General features: G+C 35.8%; 1 protein-coding gene across 2 annotated transcripts in view; it reads left to right on the forward strand.

The window, feature by feature from the left end:
* TLK1 (tousled like kinase 1) overlaps positions 1-24,095 on the forward strand; it is a 68,653-nt gene that overhangs the window by 36,370 nt on the left and 8,188 nt on the right. For both annotated transcript variants that reach the window (XM_082284882.1, XM_082284881.1), the window contains exons 5-17: positions 445-491; positions 866-952; positions 2,044-2,133; positions 2,983-3,075; positions 4,293-4,403; positions 6,124-6,260; positions 7,587-7,775; positions 15,029-15,095; positions 18,671-18,768; positions 21,869-21,950; positions 22,210-22,301; positions 22,389-22,478; positions 23,093-23,262. In XM_082284882.1, the coding sequence (XP_082141008.1) occupies positions 445-491; positions 866-952; positions 2,044-2,133; positions 2,983-3,075; positions 4,293-4,403; positions 6,124-6,260; positions 7,587-7,775; positions 15,029-15,095; positions 18,671-18,768; positions 21,869-21,950; positions 22,210-22,301; positions 22,389-22,478; positions 23,093-23,262 (1,353 nt within the window). The remainder of the gene's footprint in view (positions 1-444; positions 492-865; positions 953-2,043; positions 2,134-2,982; positions 3,076-4,292; positions 4,404-6,123; positions 6,261-7,586; positions 7,776-15,028; positions 15,096-18,670; positions 18,769-21,868; positions 21,951-22,209; positions 22,302-22,388; positions 22,479-23,092; positions 23,263-24,095) is intronic.

Here is a 24,095-nt window from a genome sequence, read left to right on the forward strand (position 1 = left end):
ATCCTTGGGCAGAACATTTGGGCATAATAACTCACCCAGAGTATATAATGTTAGTAGACTTGATTAATTTGGTACTTCAGAAGTGGGTGAACTTTGAGATAGTGCTTGAAAAGGGGAGGGACTTAGAGCTAAAGGTTTGATCTGTAGGATGAGAGATGAGTTTCCTGTTATCTTGAAGAGATCTAGGGTTTCTTCTGAGTCTGCTCTGAACTGGTTTAGGAATTGAGGGTGACTTAATATCTGATTTCTCAATGAATAGAATATGAAAATCCCTTTGTTTTGGTCAATCCCTTAATTACCTAAATAGGGACATCACGTATTGCCGCATGAAAGAAAACCAATTAACAAGTGGTAAGATTTTGCTATAATTATAGGTAAAAATGTAAGATACCTCTACAAGTAATTTATTTAACCAGTTCTAATGTATTACTGTGTTTATTGTAGGAAAGAATATTGGGGGACGTGGTCACAAGATTAGTGACTATTTTGAGGTAAGAATTTTATAAATTTTACTTTGGTTTTAAAATTTCCTTTTAAAATATCCTTTTAGCTTTTTTTGCATGCTACAACATTTTTGGTTGTAATGGACAGGCCTCTTGAGAGATTACTTCTTTTTTCTCTACGTAAGCTTCTGACTATTAAACCTTGAAGTAGAGATGCAGTCATCTCTTGGTGGAACCTGAACTAAAGTACAAAACCCATTATCTTTCACACTTTTCTTTAACAGCTAAAGGCTGCACTAATAAAAGTAATACAATCTGATTTACAAATCCTGTGTACAGATGAGCTGTATCATTCAGTAGATATATATATATAATGTATTTTGAGAAGATTGACTAATTGGATGGCCATATCTGCTCTACAGTACCAAGGTGGAAACGGCTCAAGTCCAGTGCGAGGCGTACCTCCTGCAATCCGCTCTCCTCAGAATTCACATTCCACTCCTTCTTCTGTAAGTCTGTCAACTTCCTAACTGATGGAGATAGTTTTATAGTCTAAAAATAGCAAAATTAAAAATAATCTGTATTCAAGGGGAGAGTTTTGAAAGGAATGACTCCTGAGAAAGAGTTCATTCTTCCAACAGGAAAAAAAAATCAAATTAAGTATTAAAACTAAATTTTTCTATTAACACGGGGTCATTTTTTCTTAAATCTCTTTTTATATACAAAGTAGTTATGTAAAATGTTCAATAAATATTAAAATGTTGTAATGACATGTATTCATAGGCCTCACACAAAAAATGAGAGGTTTTTTGTTACTTATAAGGAAACTTGAACTCCTAACTTGGGACTTTAAAAGCTCAGTTTTTGATAAATAGTAATTTTTTTTTAATGATTGATACCTAATCTGCCTTTAAAATTCTCTTTGGTCGTGCTAATTCATTTTTTTCCTTCTCATAAACACAATTTTGATGCTCAGCATACCAGCATGGTATTCTAAATGGCCAAACAACTTTTGCCAGTTACAGAAAGGATTTGTTTTCTTTGGTGGTAGACCTCAGCTTTTATTCCATGTGCATTCAACTTCAGGCATCCTCTTGGTCTTACCAACAATATGGAGTGTAATACAGATTGTGGAATTTGTCTTGAGAAAGGTCTCATTCACACAAACTAGGTTCATTAACAGGATTTGTGTTCTGATCTGCACTAGCTTCCCCTCTCTGGTTCTCCCACGAGAACTAAACACTCCAAAAATAACTCACATTATTCTTGATTTGTGAAAGCTCAGAATCAGAAAAATAAGTCTATGTACGACTGACATGACCTTATGTCAGGCTTGTATTGTCTTAAATCTTTCAGTCTGTTTCCCAAAAGTGACAATCTTAGTTTTCTTAGAGAATATATTGCATCTTTCCTGAACTGCAAGTGATATGTAATGCCATACTGGTAGCTCTCAATGCAGTGCTCCAAGTAGTAGCCTGTGTAAGAAAAATACCTTGTTTCTCTATTCTTTGTGATGTTCCTGCCAAGAGTTGTAACAAGGCTATGCTCATAATTAAATATTACAGCTGTATCTAAAATACTTTGCTTTCATGCCTTTCAGGTTCGACAGAATAGTCCTTCTCCTACTTCATTAGCTTTCGGGGACCACCCTCTCACACAACCAAAGCAGTTATCTATTAAGATTACTCAGGTAACTTTTTGAGTAGAGCTATCCTATATCACTTCAGACTGCAGGAAAAAAAAAGGTAGTTATGTTTATTTCTTTCTCTTTTAACTTCTTCTAAACTCTTAAAGGCTTTCAAAAGCTTTGCTTTTTAAAATTGCCAAAGCATTTTTTCTGTTAAGTTCAGCAGCTCATAGTTTAAATATCTATGGTGAGTTTTGAATTCAGCAGTTGCTTGGCTCCCAGCATTGCACTTCATGGTTACATAGATGACCATGTCATTGGTAGGTTTTTGCTCAAGATTTTTGCTGTTGTGTGGTTTTAGAAGTAGAGGCTGCTCTTTCAGGCAGTATTTGAATTGACAGCTGCCATTGTCATACTGCATTTAAAATCCGACATTGAAGAAGAAAAATGAGATGGCAGTCAAAGTGATCAACACACAGCTCTGACGTGACTTTTAAAAGCTGAAAGCAACTGTTTCATTCTCTCTGCTGTTTCTGGCGTGATCTGTTCTCTTGCACGTGTTAGTCAGAAAAGGTTGCTTCATCTGTTGACCAATACTGAAAAATTAATTAGTTGACATTTACGTTCTTGCCCTGTTTTTTATGCTTTTTTATGAACAGTAACTTCTCAGTTGGTGATGAAATATTTTCATATTGTTAATGGTTTGTCCCAACTGTTCACAGTTGTCCTCATGAAGAGGGAAAGCAGTTTTTCATTAGAACATGTCATGACACTTCCAAAACACCTGAAAATAAGATTTGCTGATCTTGTTGAATGTTTTAAAGTGGTTTATTTCTCTTCCTAACAAATATGAGAAGAATCATGCTGTAGTTGTTAAAGGAAAAGATAAATATTTCAAAATATTCTTTGTAGACTGATCTCACAATGCTGAAATTAGCTGCACTAGAAAGTAATAAAAATCAAGACTTGGAAAAGAAAGAAGGTCGTATAGATGACTTACTCAGGGTAAGTGTTGGACATGGGGTAAAGTTATTTATTCAGAACAACAAACTGAATATGAGGCAGATATTTTAGATTTTTTAAAAGTTACCTAAATTAAAAGGTATAACAAGTTTTTAATTTTTGTAATTTTTTTTCTTAAATTTAATAAGTCTATATAATGAAATGTATAAGGTGTTTTTTTCAGCTTCTGTACTACAACTTGTTAATGATTAAATATGTTACTAGACTTCCAAAGGTGCAAGGAAAGCTAATGCAGTTTGTAGGCAGTTGATAATTCCTTAAATTCATATTATAATTCACCTAATGGGTGGATTTGGGGTTTTTTTTGGTTCTAATTGTGAATAGCCCTTATCAGTGGAACAACTGTTGGTGTTTTCAGAATGGAGGTGATTGTGACAGAAATAATTACAGGCAATGAATAACTACTTTTAAAAAGAAAACTATGCTATACTGTGCTCTAAGACATGTTTTCAGAAAAAAATCTTAATGCTTATGCTCTTGAAGGAAGCATTGGAGAGGTGATAAGTAGAAATATGAAATATGAAACAAACTTGTATTTAGAAGTTTGTTTAGTGTTTGTATGTGTACATACATATGCACAATACATAAAAATATTAACCCATGCAGTCATATACTATGAAATTTTATATGTAGACTGTTTTAGCACATGTTCAACAGTATGGGATAGACAACCCTAAATTTTTTTTAAAAAATTTTATTTTAATAAAAATAATATTGTTGTGGGATTTTTAAGGTAATAAGTTAAATATAATTGGAGCAAAGGAAATTTGTTAAACTTCCTACTCAGATAATTGAAACTTTTATCATTGTAAATTTTTGCTTTCTTTTAAATTGAAGATGTCAGGATTCACATGACTTCAGAAATCATATATAAAATTTAAACTTTCTCTTTAAATGAAAGTCGTGCCCTCAGTGGAGATCTGAACAAGAGATTGGTACAGAGCTTTTATATATTCTCTATATGCTGAATGCTCTGTAATACAGAATGCAGGACAATGTAAAGGAAATCAGAGAAGCAAGGCATCCTTCTGCATATTGGGATAAATTTGTGAAATAAAATCTTTCTTTAGATAAATAGATGTGTTTATTTGTGTTCCTTACTTTAGTCATGTAAAAGTAGTTGTACTTATTTTCTGTGACAGCTGATTTAAAAAATAGTGTTTCAGTGTACCTCTTCATATTTTGTGTGTATTTGTTAGGCTAATTGTGATCTTAGAAGACAAATAGATGAACAACAAAAACTACTTGAAAAATACAAAGAAAGGTTAAACAAATGTATTTCAATGAGCAAGAAGCTTCTAATTGAAAAGGTACGTTTACTGATCTTAAAATCTGTATGATACAAGGTGGGACACTGCAGTAAAACTCCATTATGATTCCTCATTTTCACTTCAACTTTTTCACATTAGTTGCTTGAGATTGAAACTTCATATCCATGATCTCTATCTGGTGGTATTTTTATAAACCTGAATAAGCTACATAAAATGTTTAGCCTTTTTGAGATTTGTGGAAAACGTAGCTTTTTTAATTTAAGGATTTACCCATTGTAAGGAATTCAAGATATAGCAAAGCATAAAAGTTAAGAAATTAGTATATGGCGTATTTTCTGGACAAATTGTAAGATCACAGTGGATAAAAGAATTTTTAAACATAATCTATTGTGGAGAGGAGATGGATAATATTTCTTTATGAGACACTTAAGTGGTTAAGGTATTTTTTGATGTAAAATGATAAAATGCCATGTTAGCTCAGAATTATTGGAAAAAAGGAGATGAAGATGACTGCCTTCATATTATTAAATGAAAGATTTTTTTTTAAAATTTCATGCCCATTATATTTAAACTAGCAGTAATTTATTAGAAGACAAGGATACCCTGTTTCTCTCCCTCTTCTTTAAAATAGCCTCATCTAAAAAAAGAATCTTAAAAAGTTAATAGAAAATCATGTTATTACAAATCCAGATACAAAAAATTTTAAGATAAACAGCCCAAGTGCCTTCCCTAGCGCTAGCTGCTGGATGCTGCTGTCATATACAATGGCAAAAAGTGAGCCATTGGAGGATTAGGGAGAGTTTCCTCACTAGCATGTCATAAATAAATTATTGCAGATCTTTTTAAGTTCCAGCATGAGGGGTATGCAGGGAAAAGATGCATCAGATCTGTTTGGCATGATAGTAGATGGGTACCTTCAGACTGAGAATACCGCAAGGGATGTTTCTTGTGAAAGGCCCTTCTTCAGTCTGTAAGTCTGTTAGCAAAAAGATCCTTAATTCTGACAACTTCTCATTCTGTGTGTGTGTGATTTTGGACCATAGACATTTCTTATGAAGCAAGCATTTGCAACAATTAAAGAGGTTTCCTTGCATTAGGTGTTCACAGTGCTCTTTCCTCTCTGAAGAGACTAGGCAGACTCAGTTGTCACATCCCAAGGATGCTTCTGGTAGCAGTGCTGGTTCTGAGAAGGGCATCTTCTTCTGTCACTGCAAGTGAATATCTGATTGCAGTTAAGCCTGCCCACAGTGTGTTCCCACATACAGGTCCCTGCCCCAAGTCACTTTGGTACAAGTAGTAACACAGATGCTCTGTTTCCAGGAAATAAGTTTCCAGGCTAAGTATAGTAGGTGCATTCTTTATGATATCTAAGTTGGCTCCTGTGTTGTAGTAGACATGTACACATAGAATCTTAATTATATCCTCTGTGATGCTGATACTCTTATCAGTTTTTCTGTATTTACAAATAAAGTGTTTTTTTAATGACGAAGAGTAGCAAACTTTGTGGGAAAACTGAGCCAAACTCAGGTTCTTTTTTTTCTGCATAAATCATCCTCTGGTACTCATTCTGACAACTGCAGATGCTTGAGTTCTGTAGAAATTAAAATAAATTGAGTAAATACTACAAGATATTTTCATTTACTCTACTCTTATCCTTGCCTTAAAAGGCTGTTGGAGGAAGAAAAACCCTGAGTGTTTTACTGACTTTTTGAACACTTTCGTGTTACTAAATATGAAATTTTTTTTGTTGTTTTCTTAGAGCACACAGGAGAAGCTGGCAAGCAGAGAGAAGAGCATGCAAGACAGATTACGCCTGGGGCATTTTACAACAGTTCGTCATGGTGCTTCATTTACTGAACAGTGGACAGATGGCTTTGCATTTCAAAATCTTGTGAAGTTAGTCAATGCTATGTTCTTAAAATTCTCACTAATTGTTACTTCCCTCTAGTGGATTTTTTTATTACTAATGTTCTAGGATTGAAGCAGGTTTTCATATGTTGTAGTTTGCTTTGCCTTTTGAAAACTGAGAATAGAGTATAGAACTCCATTAGTCAGCTGAGGGAATGTTAAGGTTTTGTGTCTTTAAAAAACAGTTTGGTTTCACTTTGTTGTAACTATCTTTCGAAAAGCATGAATATAGTAAATAAGCAGCACATAATTATTGAACTCAGCTGATGGAAAGAGCTATAAAACTAAACCAGTGATTTTTCAGGAAGCTAACCATGTATCACTGGTGGTCATTGGGACAGATGAGGTCTGTGAAGTTCTCACTGGTCACATAGGTGCTACCTGCACATCCTCATGGCAGCAGCTTTGTCAGGCATCCTGCTCTTTAGTGCTGTGAAGGAGCAGTGAAGAATCTGGCAGCCTCAGATGGAGTCTAGTGCAAGTGGATGGGGGAGAACAACCACCTGGAAAAGAGCTGCCATAGCAATTCTTTCAGCAGAGATGGGGCCAAGGAAAAGGACTTTGCAAGACTGTCAGAGATGGTGGTAAAATAATTATGCAGTGCTTCCAAAGGTGTTCTTTGGTAATGAGTCTGATTCACTGGAGATACACATATATAGATAGAAGGATACATATATTTTTAAAAGTAATTCACCAAGATTCTGGTTTTTGAAGGGCAGTATTTAGTCTTAGCATTGTGGGATTGCCTAGGACACTGTTTTTCTCAACAGTCTTAAAAACAGTCTGTAGATATGCTTTGCATAAAAGCTGTAATTGTAATCCTTTGCCATATAACCAAACTGATGATTTATTTGGGAACGGCCAGATCACAGTCCGTATTTGGCCTGTTAAAAATCGGGTACTCTCTATTGATGCTGTCAGGGGGCATTATTTATGGTATAAAAGAAGGTATCCACCGTCATCGGATTTTTTTTTTCTTCTTTTTCTAGTGCAGAAGTCATGCATAACACTTTCAAAAACAAAACAAAAAACCCCAAAACAAACACGCACAAAACCCCAAAACAACAAAAACCATAAAACCCCAACCAAACAAAAACCCCTGAAACGACCCTATATTTAAAAAGTAAATTGTGCCATAACTTGAGCAAAATTTTTCCACCTCATGAAGAACACTGGTATTCTTTCTCCTAGGAACTATTTTCACATGTACAGTAAGTTTTCTAAAATTTCTAAATGCCTTAGCAGTTAAAAAGATAGTTCTTCAAAAAATGCAAATTGATGAAACTTTAATAAAGCTTTTTTTGGGGTTTGCAGGCAGCAAGAGTGGGTGAATCAACAAAGGGAAGACATTGAAAGGCAAAGAAAGCTCCTGGCCAAGCGAAAGCCTCCAACTACAAATAATTCTCAGGCACCATCTGCCAATTCTGAACCCAAGCAGAGGAAAAATAAAGCTGTGAATGGGGCAGAAAACGATCCCTTTGTTAGACCCAATTTACCACAGCTGTAAGTTTAACATTTCAATCAGTCTTTTACATAAATTCTCAGATATTGTCTCTGTGTGTTCTATTCAAATAACAGCATAAAAAGACACTCGGTATATTCAGCAGCTATATTCTCACTAACAACTTGCTGATGTTAGGGAAATTTGCACCACTGTCTATGAAGTTGTTGTACAATTGCACAATTTATTTTTGGTAAAGTCACCAGAGAAGGGCCCATTCTGGGGTTAGGAAATGTTCCTTATGTTATCCTGATCTAGAAGTGTCCTTATCCTGGCTTCTTAGTCTTGTAATGTCGCTGGTACCAAGTGAACTTTTCTTTATCCACATTGGTGTAAGAGCTCCTCCTTTAGACAGAGATTTTTTTTTTTCCATATAACAGTATTTAGTTGACAAAAAAGCTTCTTTCAGCCTTTAGTATTTGAAGACGTCTTAAAACAAATGGAAAGAATATCTTTTTCCCCTTCTGAATGCTACGTCCCAAGATCAACTGTCAGAATTACTGATCTCATTTCACATATTGACAGTGTTGAAATTTTTTGTCATTGAAACATAAAAATTGCGATTTATTATAGAACTCTCTTTTTTCCTGGGGACATTTTTTTCCTGCAGACAGAAAGGCACACAAAGATGTGTTCTTGACATTTAATTTGAATATTTTATGAAATTGCTGCTTCATGGTATTAGTTACTGCCCTTGCTGCTAAGAGGCTGCAGCTGATAGTATATCTGTTCCTAGTTTATTTTTAAGTAAATAATTAGGGTTGAAAAGACTAGCAAATTAATCTGTGTTACTTTGCAGAAGTAAGCTACCTGTGTTGAGCATGGTCACCTGTCACTTCTCGTGTAGAGGCAGTAATTTATACCTCTGGGGATGGAGGGTATATAAATTGCTCTGGTTAGATCTGCAAAATACATACATTTGGACCATCCCTTTGAAGACAGCTGCGTGTGTTTTGCATAATGCATCATTCTTAAAATTCACATTGTGAAGTTGTTGTGCTGTGACAAAAATATGAAAATACAGTAGTAAGGCAATGTAAGCAAATCTTGGTTAGCATTACTTGTGTTTTGGTAGAGAGCTGAAGAGTCATTGCTCATTGTGACTTTTTAGTAATGCTTAGTGCCTGTGTTTCTTCTCAGACCATAATTAATACTTCTGAATAGTACAGTAAATATTGCTGTGATGTTAAAAATACCTGTATGTTTGAATGTAATCCCTTCTGTTACTAAAAGTAACATTTAAGTAATGGAAAATGTCCGAAAATTTACAGAAATTTTTATTTCCTAGCTTTTGGCTCGTTATATTCCCATAATCTTATTGCTGCTTTGAGAGATGACAAAATATAAATTTGGGGAAAAATACAGACAACGTTCTAATTTTTAAGTAGGACAAGATGAATTCCTGGTAATAAACTTCAGAATATTTTCTGGTGTTACATGGTGTAAAATAATTTCCAATTTACTAAAGACCACAAATTTTCATTTCATCTGGCTTAACCAGTTACATGTTAAATGGCACATGAAAATGCATGCTTGTTACAGAATCACCAGGAGAACAATCAAAATTGTCCTTTTGTATCTAACGCTAGCATGAATGTAAGCAGTTATTGAATCAAAACTGCTTTTTGTTTAAGTATCATAGTTTGATCATTGTATAATCTAGATATGAGATTACTTGCCTGTATCGTAAGCTTATAAATTTTGTTTCAGATCTTTGAGAAGATCTGTAATGCATCCTGAGATCACAGAATCATTTAGCCACATCATGCTCTTAGGCCTTTACTTGAAAGGGTTTTTTTGTATTTAGGATTTGCTATTACTTTGTCTAGTAGTAGTATGTGTTGACTCCTTTCTGCTTCTCAGTAGAGAATTAAATGTTTTGTGTATCTTGGGAAAACATTAATTGTGCACTTCCATTTTAGAGTAAATTTATCATGTGCTCTATGTGATTCTCTCCTATTAGATGATGCTTATCACTGTTTCTGCATTACTTTGGCAGTAATGATCTTAATTAGTGTAGTCAAATGGAAAAGGTTCTGTTTATATGAGGCATGAGGAAATGCAGAGCTGCTTGAGATTAGTGAACTAAACCAGTAGTGAATCAGTACAACATATATGCAAGTGATTGGGCAGGTCTATTTTAAACATGTAAACAACTTGCTAGGAGTTATTACCAACAGGTGTTTTTACCACTTCATTGTTTGCTTTAAGAAATATCTCCGGCTTCTGCTATTGACAAGACAAAATGATCTATAGCTTTGTAACAATCAGTAGTATTGAAGCTTTTTCTGCAAACAGGTGTCAACTATTTTGAAGCAGACTGAAGGTGTTGTCTGAGGCATTCTTAATAAGAGCATTATTTTAGTTTAGCTGAATATACTATAGTCTCTGATAGGAGTGTAAAACCAGAATTTTGCTCAGAAGTTATTGGTATAAAAGTGGCCAGCTTGCCAGTGTCTTTTGAATGAATGGTGGCTTGGTGTTTCAAGTAACGTGGAACAGATGAGTCTAAACACTGTTCTGGTTTTCCATCATTCCTTCCCTTTTTGTGGCCTAAGCCAAAACTAAAAAGTAGTTTCAATTTTGAGAGTTCTCTTTTGTACTGATCAAACTAATTTTATTAGTCTTATGTGAAACAAATAAATTGAAATGTATTTAAAGAAAAAATATTTATTTGAAGTAGAGGTTGCCGCCTTAGCCCTGGAAAAAAATCTGTTTGAAAACTCTATTCCAAGTTTTTTGGAGGCATGAGAGAGGATTCTGTGAGATGATAATGCTAGTTCCCACTTTTTGGAAGCAGCTCTTCTTTCACAAGACAATTACTTCTAGGAGCAATGTTTTATTTGGTTTAGATGGTGAAATCCTTCCTCTGCAGCTTCAGCCATTTCAGTTGTATTCACTTCCCAGTTACCTCTTCAAGTGCTTCCCAGTTCCTCCATGGTAGCCTGTATGCATCCTTGTCCCTGCACGCAATTTGGATTAGGATAGCAGAGAGAGCTGGCTGGGTTTGTTACTGTGGCTGAACAAATGCATCATTCAGTAGGAGCATTCTGTTCTGTATGGAACAAATAAAAATATTTTCAGGAACTTTTTCAGGCTGAAGTGCCAACAGTGTGTCCAGGCATTACTGGATAAGTAAAGACAGCTCCTTTCCTGAGGCAGTCTCTTTCTAAGGCAAACATGGAAACAATGGGTGAAAAGACGTCATGAAAGTTTTTTACTTGGTTGAAGTTTGTTCATCCTTGTAGAAATTTGGGGAACTGGAGTGAGAATAAGCTTGGACCACAAGAGAAGAGCTTCAGAAATTGTAGCCAGAAAACTTGTATTGGATGTGTATATGACTGTCTGGAAGCATGGCTGCATTCTGTTGTGCCTGTATATCCAGGATGATTTTCCAGCTGGGAAGAGGTGGGAGGAGAGATGCTTGTAAATGTACCAGGCGTTATGGTGAAAACCAAGGAACACGTGGCTAGTTTGGGTTTTTCGTCTTGTCTGTACCCACTAGTAAAAGAATTTTGATCATAGAAACAGGTTTTGTCTGAACTTGTGTGGAAGAAGTAAAAAGAAGACTGGTTATGTCTACCCATGCGTATTGTGTCAACGACCTTTGAAATTGGGTTGTGAAAACATAGGAGTCTGAAAGGCCTATTTTTGCTAATTAAAAAAAAAAAGTTTGAATTTGTAGTAGTCAAGCCTTTCGGGCCAGGAAAGCTATCCAGCAATAGGTAAAAGTGGCACATCGTGGTCCTACATGTCACAGGAGAATTAGGCTACATGCACAGAATATGTCCAGCGCATTTTGGGGAATTTCAGGAATCCTTTGCATATGTTTCGGAGTTTATTTGGCTGCAGACAGTTAAAATACAGCATTCATTGTACAGTAATTTTGTGCAGAGATGATCATAGTCAGGAGCAGACTGTTGCCACATTAATTCATGCAGCCTGTTCCCAGCTGCCCTTCTTCCCCAGTGCTCCTCAGATTAGCCCCACCAGGCCTGACTATCCAGCTTAAGATGGCAGCAGCTTTGTTCCCGGTTGACGTCCCTACCCTGTGCTCCTCAACCTTTCTCCCTCCATGTCTGCTGAGACCTGTGTGTCTCAGGTGATGGAGGAGCGACCCCTTCTGCAGGAAACCATGGTGTCTAGTAGGTGCTTTTGGTGGTGCTCTGAGCAACCAGATCAGTAGGTGGCATCCCTGCCCATGACAGGAGGGTTGGAGCTAGATGATCTTTAAGGTCCCTTCCAGCCCAGACATTGTGTGATTCTGTAATTCTGTTTCCAGAAGGTGCCTCCAGCATGCCACTGCCCTGCAAAAGGTGTGGTGGTGAGTGGATGCAGGTGGAAAATGGTGGGCTGATGGGGAGCAGTCTCTAGGCTGGTAGGATGTTTTCAGACTGTGCAGCGGGCTGGTGGCCTACAGCCAGAAAACAGACAATATGCACGCTGTTATTGGCTTACTGCTGTTTGTTGTGTGCTATTTTAATACAGAGTACACTATATTTTTAGATAAAAACTAAGAATCTCCTAAAAAAAGGTGTTACCAAGTATGAGAGAGTAAAGTTTTGTTTTTCAGAAGTAAATGAACAAAATCCAAAGTGACTATATCTGTGTATAGCTCTGTGTTTTATATGCCTTCCTCCAAAATGTGGTGGTCAGTAATGACAGTTTTAGATTCCTGTGAAACATGCTGTGCTTCTAATAGAGTTAGATTTGTAAGGAAATAGAAAAATGGAAAACAATCATTTATTGGGTTATAGCACAGAAACATGGAAAGAGTGACTTTGAATGTTAATGTTTTCAGTATGATGTCCATGTTGTGCTCTGTGCCCAAGAGGGCTATTTCAGGACTTTTTGAAAGGCGATACTTGCTAGAGCTGTCTAGGGCACTTTGTTACAACTCCTTGTGGACACCTCGGATTTTATAAAAAGGACCAGATTTTCTATATAATGTTAGTTTTTAAGGGGATCTGTGGTTTTAGGACTCTCAGTGTTCACTGAAAGTTCTGGTAAGTCATGTCATAAACTTCATATTTTGAGTGTGTTTTACTGGTGGTTCAGCTTTGCAAAGCCACCTAAATACTTATTCTTCTTCCTGAGAAAGACAGACTTTACTATCTGTATTTCTGGAAATGCACAAACCTGTGATTTCTACTGTAGACAAGAATCTGGAAACAATATTCAACCTTGTACACATTGGCATTGATCCTGTCTTTTTTTAACTGAGAACTTAATCCATATTAGAGTAGTTCTCTGTTTTAATAGAAGTATTGAAAAAGTATCAGGCATATTGTTGTGAGTTGTCTAGCATGGTCTTGTTGATCTCTTTGGTAGTGGTAGCAGATGTATTACAGCTGGAATTGGAGCATTTGTTTCTTACATTTCTTGACGTTGCTTGGACTGTACAAAGTCGAAGTGCATTGCCAGCTTTCCTAGGTATTGAGACACCCCATTTCACATTTGCTTTGATACCTCTTCTTTTAAGATGTAGCATACATTGTCTAAACCCAGAGGAGATTCTGCTAGGAAAAGAATATAAATGTTAGGCCTCAAAATCTGAGGGTAAGAGACTTTTTGCCTTTCTCGGAGAGGCAAATTTCCTCCCTCCATTGCCTTCAGAGTGTTTGGGGATGTCTATTGACTGTAATACAAGAGTGCTCTGAATTCCAGTAAGGAAAAAAAGATGCAGGGTAACTCTGTATGACGTCTTAAAAGAAGTGATTGCTTCCCTCTCAGATTCTGACAGGATGTGATGATGGGTGCTTTTGTCGCCTGAGTGTTTTCTATATGTTACAGACCCAGAAGGCTGATAAAATAACTATAGTCTTGTGAGGCTGTTTCCAATTTCTTGAAAATTTAGGTGCTCTGGTGAAAAAAACCCTCAGTAATTTCACTGAGATTTGGTTGAACCAGTTTTCTGTCCTGGTCAAATCAGAAAATGGGCAGGAAAATTCAGTGTTTAGGAATGGAAAGGGCTCTATGAAAGCTTCAGAACCACTAGATTTTATCTGAAAAAGATGCACTCCTTTATCAACAACTTTCAAGATGCAATAAAAATACAGGTGTTAGAACTCTGAAAAGTGTGGTGAACTTGAAGTTTAAAAGGGAGGAAGAAATCTTATAGTCTATTAGATTTCTGCAAGGTTTATTGAAATTGCTTGGCATTTGTTGTAAGAAAAATCTGAATTAGTGTCCCTCACCTCTGGGAAAACTACTGGTGATTCTCAAGACATTCTAGTCTTCAGACTTGAAATATAAGCAGCATATATAGCCTTCTAACCACCTTGGTCTAACCACCACCTTCTAACCACTCTATCTTCCCAGCTGATAGTTGAACCCACAGAAATACGGACTTTGTGAGAACGTATTATACTATGAATTCTAGCTTTGTATCATGCAAGAAGTATTAGGTCTAGGCAAAACAATAAAAAGTGTAATTTTTATTTCTTTTGTAGGGATTTGTGTGAACCCTTTCAAGGAGGCCATACCTCTTTCTCCTTCCCCATCCCCTATTTCTCTTCCTCATATGTGCATGATTCCTTATCTGGAACTTAATTGTCTTGGGTTTATTTTTTGGGTGGTTTGTCTTTTTTGTTCATCAGATGGATACTGCATGCAGCCAGTTCGCAGGTTTTTTGTTACTAATCTGTGCAAACAGCCTAGATTTTCAGGATGGTAACTGACTTTATGTCCAAGCAAGTCTATAGACAGTGAGGGACCACTGAATTATTTGTAGCCAGAAATTGTTGAGAAAACAAAGATGAAAAGAGAACAAGCAAGAGAGTCATGTGTGAATTCAAAGGTGAATTTGTGGTTTCATACAAAATGTAGTGCTAGTGAACTTGAAATGTATGGTTTGCACTCCCTTCTGTAAATCACAGCTCAGAAATCCCATGTTATGAATCTTGTCTAATTTCTGAATGCGTTAGAGTTGAGAACCAAGCAGTGGAGTAGCATCAGCTAAGAACTGGGATGGTGATACGATTCAAGATGCAACTAGGTAATTAACAGTCTATCTGGAAGAACAGAAATGGCTCTGTGGGAGAGGCAGTTAATACTGCAGAATACCAGACACAGGCTATTCTGTAAGTATGTTTTGACCCTGAAATGACAAATCCAAAATGTTCAGATGGTTCAAAAATGTACTTCTGGTGGCAGTAAATAGATACTGGATATACTGTAGTTTTTAAGTAAAAATGCTATTGTTTTGTTTGCCACCGTATAAAAGCTATAATTACATGATTGTTTCCTTTTTCAGTTTGACTCTAGCAGAGTACCATGAACAGGAAGAAATTTTCAAACTTCGATTAGGACATCTCAAAAAGGTATGTTTTTTCAATCACAACCAAACCCATAAAAGTGAGTACTATTCAAATAAACAGCTTGTTGAGAGCTGATTAAAAAACCTAATACTAAAATTGCTGTACTCCTTAATGCCTAGTAGTGGCCCTCCTTTTGTTTCTGTTTGTGCAACTTTCCATAAACACTGGGATTACAGGGAAGCAGTAGTGAGTTCCCCCAGTGAAACACTGTATTAGTTCCTTAAATCCTTCTAAGAGTGCTAACAGTGATGCCATCAATCCTGCTCTTCCCCTTCTACTTTCTGAGCTCTCGCTTGAAAGCTCAGTGAGCCAACCAAGTTTGATGTATGGGCTTTTTGTGTTTGTTTTTTGGCCTTTAAAAAGGTCCAGTTCACAAGCATTGCATTTCTGAATTAATATAACATTTTCATCATCTGCAATATTCACTTAAGTTGTTATCAGTGTATTACCTATCACAAGAGAATATAATTTTCCTACTTCTATGGAAAATCTTTTCTCTGTGTCTTAAATTATTTTGCAGTCAGATATCTTACTCTAGTCTCTGACTTTTGAAAAAAACTTATTGCTTGAAGCCTATTATTCTAATAAATCTGTGTAGTGAGATAGTTATTACATGAAGAAACTATTGCTCATTTAAGCAAAGATTTTGAGGAGTAACCTATAAAAAAGGAATGGCAGTTGATGCAGACAGAAATACCTCAACAAAATTTAAAGAAAAGTACTTCTGTCTACTGAGTAGTAGTTCCCAAGTTGAGTCAAAACAGGTCATAGTGTTTTTTCCCTTGAAATGTTGCAAGAGTCTTTTTCAGGCCTGTTCCCTTCAAATGTACAAGCCACCTGTTATAAATCCTGCTATAATAGTCTGAACTGGGCCCCGTGAGAAAGCTGCAGCTGTTTCTAAAGAATATGACAGGAAAGTACTTGAATCTGTAGTAGGAAATCTGCATATAATTTGCTGGCACTAGTGAAGTAGACTGCCAACATAGTTCTTCATTGTTAATGGTTTAGAAGCTCCAGCTTCACATGAAATTCTATTGGGAAATTCTGTAGGGGTTTTTTCCATGCTTTAACTTTATGGAAGTCTAATGGAAATTTCAAATGATGGATGAAATAAGCTGTTACATGGTTATTTAATATTGGAATTTTGGTTTCACCTTGAGCATCAATGCTGGAGTACTTTGCAAAAGAAGGAAATTCCTTGACTAAATGCCAGAGAAGAAACAAATGTTATTCTTAGCAAATCACATTTGAGTATATCTGAAAAAAATAATAAAAATACATTCTTACATTATAATTCTTATGTCTGATACAAATTTTGTCATTAACTAGGAAAACCAATTTTATTACCTTCATTTTACATGGTTGTATTTCTTCCCTGTGCTGCTTCTCCATTTACTTTTTTTTTTCTTCCTTCCTTCAGCATATGCTGTTTTGCTGACTGCTCCTCTTCCTTTTCACTCTTGAGATGCTTTCCTGGTGTTCTTATTTTTGGTGCCCTGTACATGCTGCCACCACCAGTTTTCTTTTCCTACTGCTACCCAGGAAATTCTTTTCCAGCTAGTTGCTTTGGTCCTGGAGAGAGGCTCTTGTTTTCTCACTTCCTTTTATATAGCAGTGACCTGAGGCAGCTAAGCTGGTTCATTCTTGCTTAAAGGTATTCACAGCCTGAGTGTCCTAAATAACAGCTGGAAACAATGCAACCAGCCAATTCTCTTTGGACTAACATTGGCCTATGAACCACATTTTGAGAACCACTGAATTGCATAATATATGAACAAAAAGGTCCAAAAGAGGCATAACTGATGATTTTTTTTTGTTAGCCTTTGGGAAGAACATCGACAATTGTGTGTATAAGTGTGTGGCCTTTTGTGAGGGGAGAAGGACTAAAATTCTTTATAAAGGACTACTGGGTTATGAGGAACTGCCTATCATTTCAGGGTATTTAACAGAAAACTGCAGGGATGCATCTAAATATAGAAAAAAGAGTTTAATATTATATAAACAGGAAAAAACCCAACTCTTGACATTGTATCTTAGGAAGAATAAATGGTCCACCCAGGTCTGCTCGCAGATTAGTGCTACTTAGTCCAGCTTTTAAATTACTAGGAATTTGATTTTCATTTTCTGGGTGGAGGTTCATCTCATGTTTTGGGATGAGAAGAGTCTTCCATAGCTTATGGGGATGGTTCAGAATATCCACTGAAATCATCTAGTCCAGACTCCTCCATTCATTGGATATGTAGTCATTTAATATGTGTTTTAGATCATACAAATGCAGTTGTTGTTTCAGGATACAGGTTTATGAAAATACTAACTTTATGGCATTTTCTCTCTACCTTGCTGACTTCTGCCTCCATCCCCTTGTGCCATGGCTTGATGCCCTGTTGCTTTTACCAGCACCACTAGGTTGTACAGTCAGAGAATAAACTGGAGAACTGGTCTAGCTTCTTTCAAAAAACAAATATGTGGTTTTTTATGATGCTAGTTTCTTTTTTTCTTTCTCCTGTTTGGTTTTTTTTTTCTCTTCAAGAAAAGATTGATTAGTATACCAGTTTGATCTACCATGTGGCTGTGCAAAAGGCTGTGCCAAGATAACAAGAGATGATGAGGGGTGCTGCTACTAAAAAAAAAAAAGTATCAGATGCCAGGCCTGCTTTTTCGTTTTTAGCTAAAATAATTCCATAATTATGAGCTTTCTGATATGGACTAATTTTGTCTCCCCTTTCTTCAAATTTTCAAGCTCTAGAGGCACTAACTCTGAAATAATATAACCCTGTCTAGAGTATCTTTCAGTGAGTATGTGTTTCAGTTTGAGTATAGATATATAGGTTTCCACAAATTAGGCATCATGAATTCTTTACAATTTTAGAGGACCTGAATAAATAATTATTTCATTGTTTCCTAATGCATAGCATAAAGATGAGATAAATTTAAGTGCTGAAATTAAAGAATGTGCTCCTACCTGACATGCTTCTTTTGAAGTTGCACTTAAAATCTTATGCAATACACATTCTTCATTTGTAATTTTAATAAGACACAAATGGAAAAATCTATTCAAATTAGATTGGTTTTGGTGGCTTGTATCAGCACCTTAAGAATGTTTCTGCTGTAATGATGTGCTCTTTTATTCTTTTACTTGATTTGCACTTCAGCCTTAAAATATTTTAAATGTCTTTTCATAATCTGTTGGTTTGTACAGAATCTATAATTGCCCATATCTCAGTTTTTTTCTTTTTTTGTACATCAATTTCAGAGTGCTTCCCAGATAATTTATCTCCTTGGCTGAGGTACAAAACCCAGCTGCCTCCCATTTCAAACAGCATCCCTACAGTGCAGAACAAAACCATGAACATCCCATTACCTGTGGGTTCGTGAACAGAAAAATTTCTTGAAACAGGCTTTTGCCTTATCCTTCTGAATTTTTCTGGCTTTAACAGAAAAGTAGTGCTTTCTTCTAGTTCAGCAGGGTTTTGTAATGTAATGTTCCTCCATCACCACTAGTATTGATGCAGGGGTAAAAATACCCTTTTCAAATGGGAAGTAAATGAGCTTTTATATTTCCTTCTTTTCATTTGCAGGAGGAAGCTGAAATACAAGCAGAACTTGAACGTTTGGAAAGAGTTAGAAATCTTCACATAAGAGAACTGAAAAGAATAAATAATGAAGATAATTCACAGTAAGAGTCTTTACTGTCTTAATTTTGCATGTCTGTTTTTAAAGCAATTCTCTAATATCACATTTTACCTACAGAAGAGAGACTTGCTCATAATTTCTTTTTGTTTCTCTATGTTTATATATGTATTTTAAACACCAGTTTATTTACAAGTTTCTTACAATTTGGTAAATTGATTAATTTTTTTGTTGAATATGCAAGAAATAACATACCTACACTGCTTATAGTGAAGAGCTGAAACTTGCTTGACCATATTACTAAGCTAAAAAAAATACTTGTGAGACAACTTAATGCAATTCACTTAGCTGACAATAATGCAAGAAAATGGCTGGGAGGTTTGATGCACCAGCAGCAATTTTGTGCTGCACTTAAAATTAGTTTTGTGTTTGCAGCACTGTGGTTTCATTCCTACTAGGTATAGGTACCTAGCAGGAAAAAGCCATATTATGTTGCTACTTTGTATTTCACCTTGAATGGCAGTGTATCACAATGTTAAATTGCTAATAATATGAACTGTTACTGTGTAGTTTTGAAAGTAGTAATTACGTAACTTAAAAGTTAAATCTGTTTTCCATGACGACAAATACACTACAGTTTCACCAACGCTTCTAGCTGGCACTGTTGCTTGAAAGGAACTGGTTCTACCTCTCCCTGGCTACTCAGCCCTGTTTTTTTTCACATGCTTGCATTTCTTTCCTGAACTGATGCTGGAAATTGATCCAAATTAAAACCAGCTACTGTGGTTTATTTTTCTGGATTAATTTTAATCCAGAATCAACTTCCTGGTCTAGTTCTTTGCCCCAGCTGCAAAAATGTCTATTCTGCCATGAGGGGAGAGGGCAGTGCAAGGGTGGAATGAGCCAGGGGCAAAGGACATGGTGGGACTGGACTTCTCGCTTTCTGCACTAGGAAATGTTCATGAAACAGTAGTCTTAAGCCTTCAGGATTTTATATTTTACTTTTTAGACACAATAGAATTATGCATACACTAAGGGTTTTAAACATTAAAAGAAAAATATGTGAAATTGTGCCTAACTGTTCTGATGGTACCTACCATGCAGTAATACAGAAATTTTTTGTTCCCGTGTAGCTTTAGTGCTAATTGATATCTAAATTAGTGTCGTGGTTTGGATATGAAGAATAATGGGTGTTGATACTTACATACTGATGGCAGAGAATTTTCTTTTTAAAAATATATAATATATTTTAAAATTTAAAAATATAATATTATTTTAAAATAAATGTCCTACAACAAATAAACAAGCAGGTTAAATGACAATCTTTTCTAATCTTCAGTTGTTTGCATTAGAACAGGTTTAGATTTTTTTTAAAAAAGGATCCTTCAACAATAAGGAATAAATGGCACAGAAAATTGACAGGCTTTGACTATGAAAATCCTACATATGTGGGGCAAAGAATGCCCAAATTACAGTCACAATTGAAAACAGTTACAGGACATGGACAAGCAGAACAGTGCAGCTTCACTACTCATTGTCTGCAGTCAATGCTAACACATTTTATGGTACAGAATGAAAAGCTTTAAACTGTATTCATGTTTTTGTGGGAGTTTAGACAAGTATTTACCAAGTGGCCAAGCCACAGCTTATAGTCATCATGTAGAAGAGAAAAGCAATGGAGAAGTGATTTAGGTCTGTAGCCCCTGCTGTCTTTCCTAGCATGTCCTGGCAATGTAGCTGTTTGGTAAGGGAGGGGATTCTCAGGCAAAGCAGCTGTTGCATTCTGACTCAAATCCTGTTGGGATTTCCGCTTCCAGCTGTGGTGTAAAGCAAATCCATTTTCTAGCAACAAGTCCATCTACCCATGGGTAAATTTGTATGTCTACAACTTCACTGGAATAACGGGACAAGTTGAGAGTGCAGGTTAGGGCTTCCTTGTCTGGCTTTGGAGCCCATGTGATGTTGGGGTGCAGGTTCTGAGCCATGGAGAGCCACACAGGGTAGCAAAAGCAGTGAAGAGGGAAGGTGGTAAGATTCACAAGATTGGCCCTACTGGAGGTACACACGTGAAAAATACGAACCTAAATTTGTTGAGTGTAGTTTTCAAGAATTGGGCTACTGGTCACATGACATCAACTGCCTAATGATTTTGCCTCTAAATTTGTTATTTCTTTTACACTGAATGTATTAATTACTGTTTATGGTTTCTTTAAAAAATATTTAGCATTGGAATATGTATCTTCATAGTGAATGGAAAAGAAAGTTTTATTTCTAAAAGGGGCATAGCAAGCAAGAAATAGGCATCTGCTCTTAAATACTTGACTACCTATGACCATACTTCCAGAACTCTAGAGAATATGGAGGGATGGGATGAGCTATTGGCAGACTGGCCCTGAACCCTTCTTTAAAGTTTTCTATGGAATATAAGTGGCAGCTTGCCTTAGATTCATGAATATAGCTGTCTCATCATTTTACTAAAAATGTGATGAATATTCACATCCCTTCCCTCTGATTGTATGGAAGAATGTATTTTGTCTTCTGTATGTTTCAGGAAAGAGAGCATGGTCCTTTTTCTTGGTCTGGCAGCATCATTTTGTATTAGGAAGAAATGTTTTTGTTTTGCATTTGCTTAGAGTATGCACAGATAGTTATTTTGTGTGTTTTCTTTCTATTTGTTTTAACTTAGTGTTATATAAAATCCATTTTGTTAAAAAGAGGCAGTAATATACAACATATCTGGTCATGTTTTGTGTGAATTAGAAGAATGTCCTTGTTGTTTGATCCAGAAAGATGAATTGTGAGACTTCTCTAAAATTTGGCACAACAAAGAGAGACGCATGTACCACATGTTTAAATTTAAGCATGCTTTTCTTATCCTCAAAAAAATAGAGAAAAATAACTAAATGTTTGCCAGGATTGACTGTTTTGATGACAGTGTTGTGGTAGTATTTGTAAACAGTCAAAAGTTACTAAAATTGGTCATGTTGTACAGCTATGCCATAAGATTTCTTGTGGTGTAATGTTGTTCAGCATACTCTATGTTGTTTCTAAAAAGAAAACTCCATTGGATGAGTAATACTAAGAGATTTACATTTTAGATGCTACTTGTATACCTTAAACAGAATAAACTTTTTTTTCCTTTCAAGATTTAAAGATCACCCCACGTTGAATGAACGGTATTTGTTACTCCATTTACTTGGCCGAGGTGGCTTCAGTGAAGTATACAAGGTAGAGTTTGTTGAGTCTGATAAATCTGATTTTTGAGCCATGTACATTTAATTTTGGGGGACAAAAGTGGCTCTAATTAAGTAGAAGGATTGCAATGGGTAGACCAAACTTCGATTAACCTGTGGAGGGGAGGTAGTATGACAGTAGCCTTGTCAATAGACTTGTGAATTACATGCCAGCTTTTTTTTTCACTTTATTGGGTGTTATTTTTTATCACCTTTGGTTATAACTTTCCCATATTCATGCATTTCTTTTTTAGGCTTTTGATCTTTATGAACAAAGATATGCTGCTGTGAAAATTCACCAGCTTAACAAAAGCTGGAGGGATGAAAAGAAAGAAAACTACCACAAGTAAATATTAATGACTTAACGCTTCGTATGTTAAGCTTAATAGCATTTTGTTGACTGTAGAAGGTTAACGTATCCATCTTCTTTTAGACATGCCTGCAGAGAGTATAGAATACACAAAGAACTGGATCACCCCCGGATAGTTAAACTATATGACTACTTCTCCCTGGATACAGATACGTAAGTAGAACTTGGCAAGGATTTTAGTGCTGTATAGTAGATAAACAGAAATGAAGAGTATTTGAACAAAAATAATGTATGTTCTTGCTTTCAGCCGAAACATTTTAAAAAACCCCACACTAGTTGCAGATTCTGTCTGCTAAATATTACAGGCCTTCTGTAAGGTGATGAAGAGAGTGTTTTGCAAAGCCTGACTAGCGTCAAAAGGCTGCCATACCTTGGACAAGTTTCCAAGACTAAATGACAGCAGGAGCATTACTAGCCTAGGTGTAGCCCCTGGTGACTGGGCTGCACCTCTTTGCATGAAATTGTGTCACATCTTAAGGGATAGTTAAGGTATTTTGATTTTGAGAAATGTGTCTACTGTAAATAAAGAGGCTTTTTAAAATTTCTCATCAATATGGATGCAGTCTTTTAGTGAGTATGAATGTTCTAATTTATGTCAGTTTTCATAAGCTAATAGTTCCACCATGTGTTCTATTAACTATTTCGTTCATTTAGTTTGATATTCAAGCAGCCATTCTTAAACTTGTCAGAAGGAAACTAGGTTGTAGTGTGTTTCTGATTGTGCAGTATGATACATTCTTTAATTTTGCCTCTAAATTCTACCCTAGGTTTTGCACGGTGTTAGAATACTGTGAAGGCAATGACTTGGATTTCTATCTCAAGCAACATAAGTTGATGTCAGAGAAAGAAGCTAGGTCCATTGTAATGCAAATAGTAAATGCACTACGGTATCTCAATGAGATCAAGCCCCCTATTATACACTATGATCTTAAACCAGGTAAGTGAGAAATGTTACGACTGAAAATGTAATTTATTTTTGATCCTTTGTTTGTAATTCATGCCTGAAAATGCCAGAATTATCTTCTCTGTGTTAGGATTATTGTAAACACCTGGAAAAACTATGTACTTTCCTTTGGAATTTCATTGCCAGAATCATCTGCCTTTTCTGTGGAAAATCTTTGTTACAACTTTTCTATTTTGCATTATTTTGATTTGAATTTGTAGGAAAAAATCATATAGCTAATAGGTACATGCATTGGTAGTTAGCAGTATAAACAGAAGATCATTAGTAGACTCAGTCTTTTCTGGTAATTGTGGAATGCTGATGTCTAAATAATTCTTTCCATATGTTTTTTTTAACCTGTAAATATGTAATCAATCACTTTCAGCATCTCAGCATAAGCACTCCAAAACAGGACTTTACAGAGAGTTTTCTTTATAATGAATAATAAATATTTTTAGAAACAATATTTGTCTTTATTCCACGTCCTTTGTTTTACCACCTTGCATGAATGATGCTTGTATTCTTCATGTGCTTTAATCTGCTACACTCCAAGTGTGGGGTTTATAAAGTAATTCTTGGTGCTAGGCTGTTTGCTTTCTGCTCTGTAATAAACTATTCATATAGGTTTCTCTTGTCTTATGAAATTGTACAGAATGTATTCTTAGTCTCATTAGTTTTTGTTCTCAGAGGAACTTCATCAAATCATTTTTATATCAAGAAATTATTGTACAACTTTAACACATGGAGTAAGATTTGTAGGATTTCAGCAATTTCTTGGCACAATTTTGTGGCATATGCAAACCATGAAAACTGTAGTGTAGGATTTT

The sequence above is a fragment of the Coloeus monedula genome (genome assembly GCF_965178545.1).
Source record: "Coloeus monedula genome assembly, chromosome: 7".
NCBI lineage: Eukaryota > Metazoa > Chordata > Aves > Passeriformes > Corvidae > Coloeus > Coloeus monedula.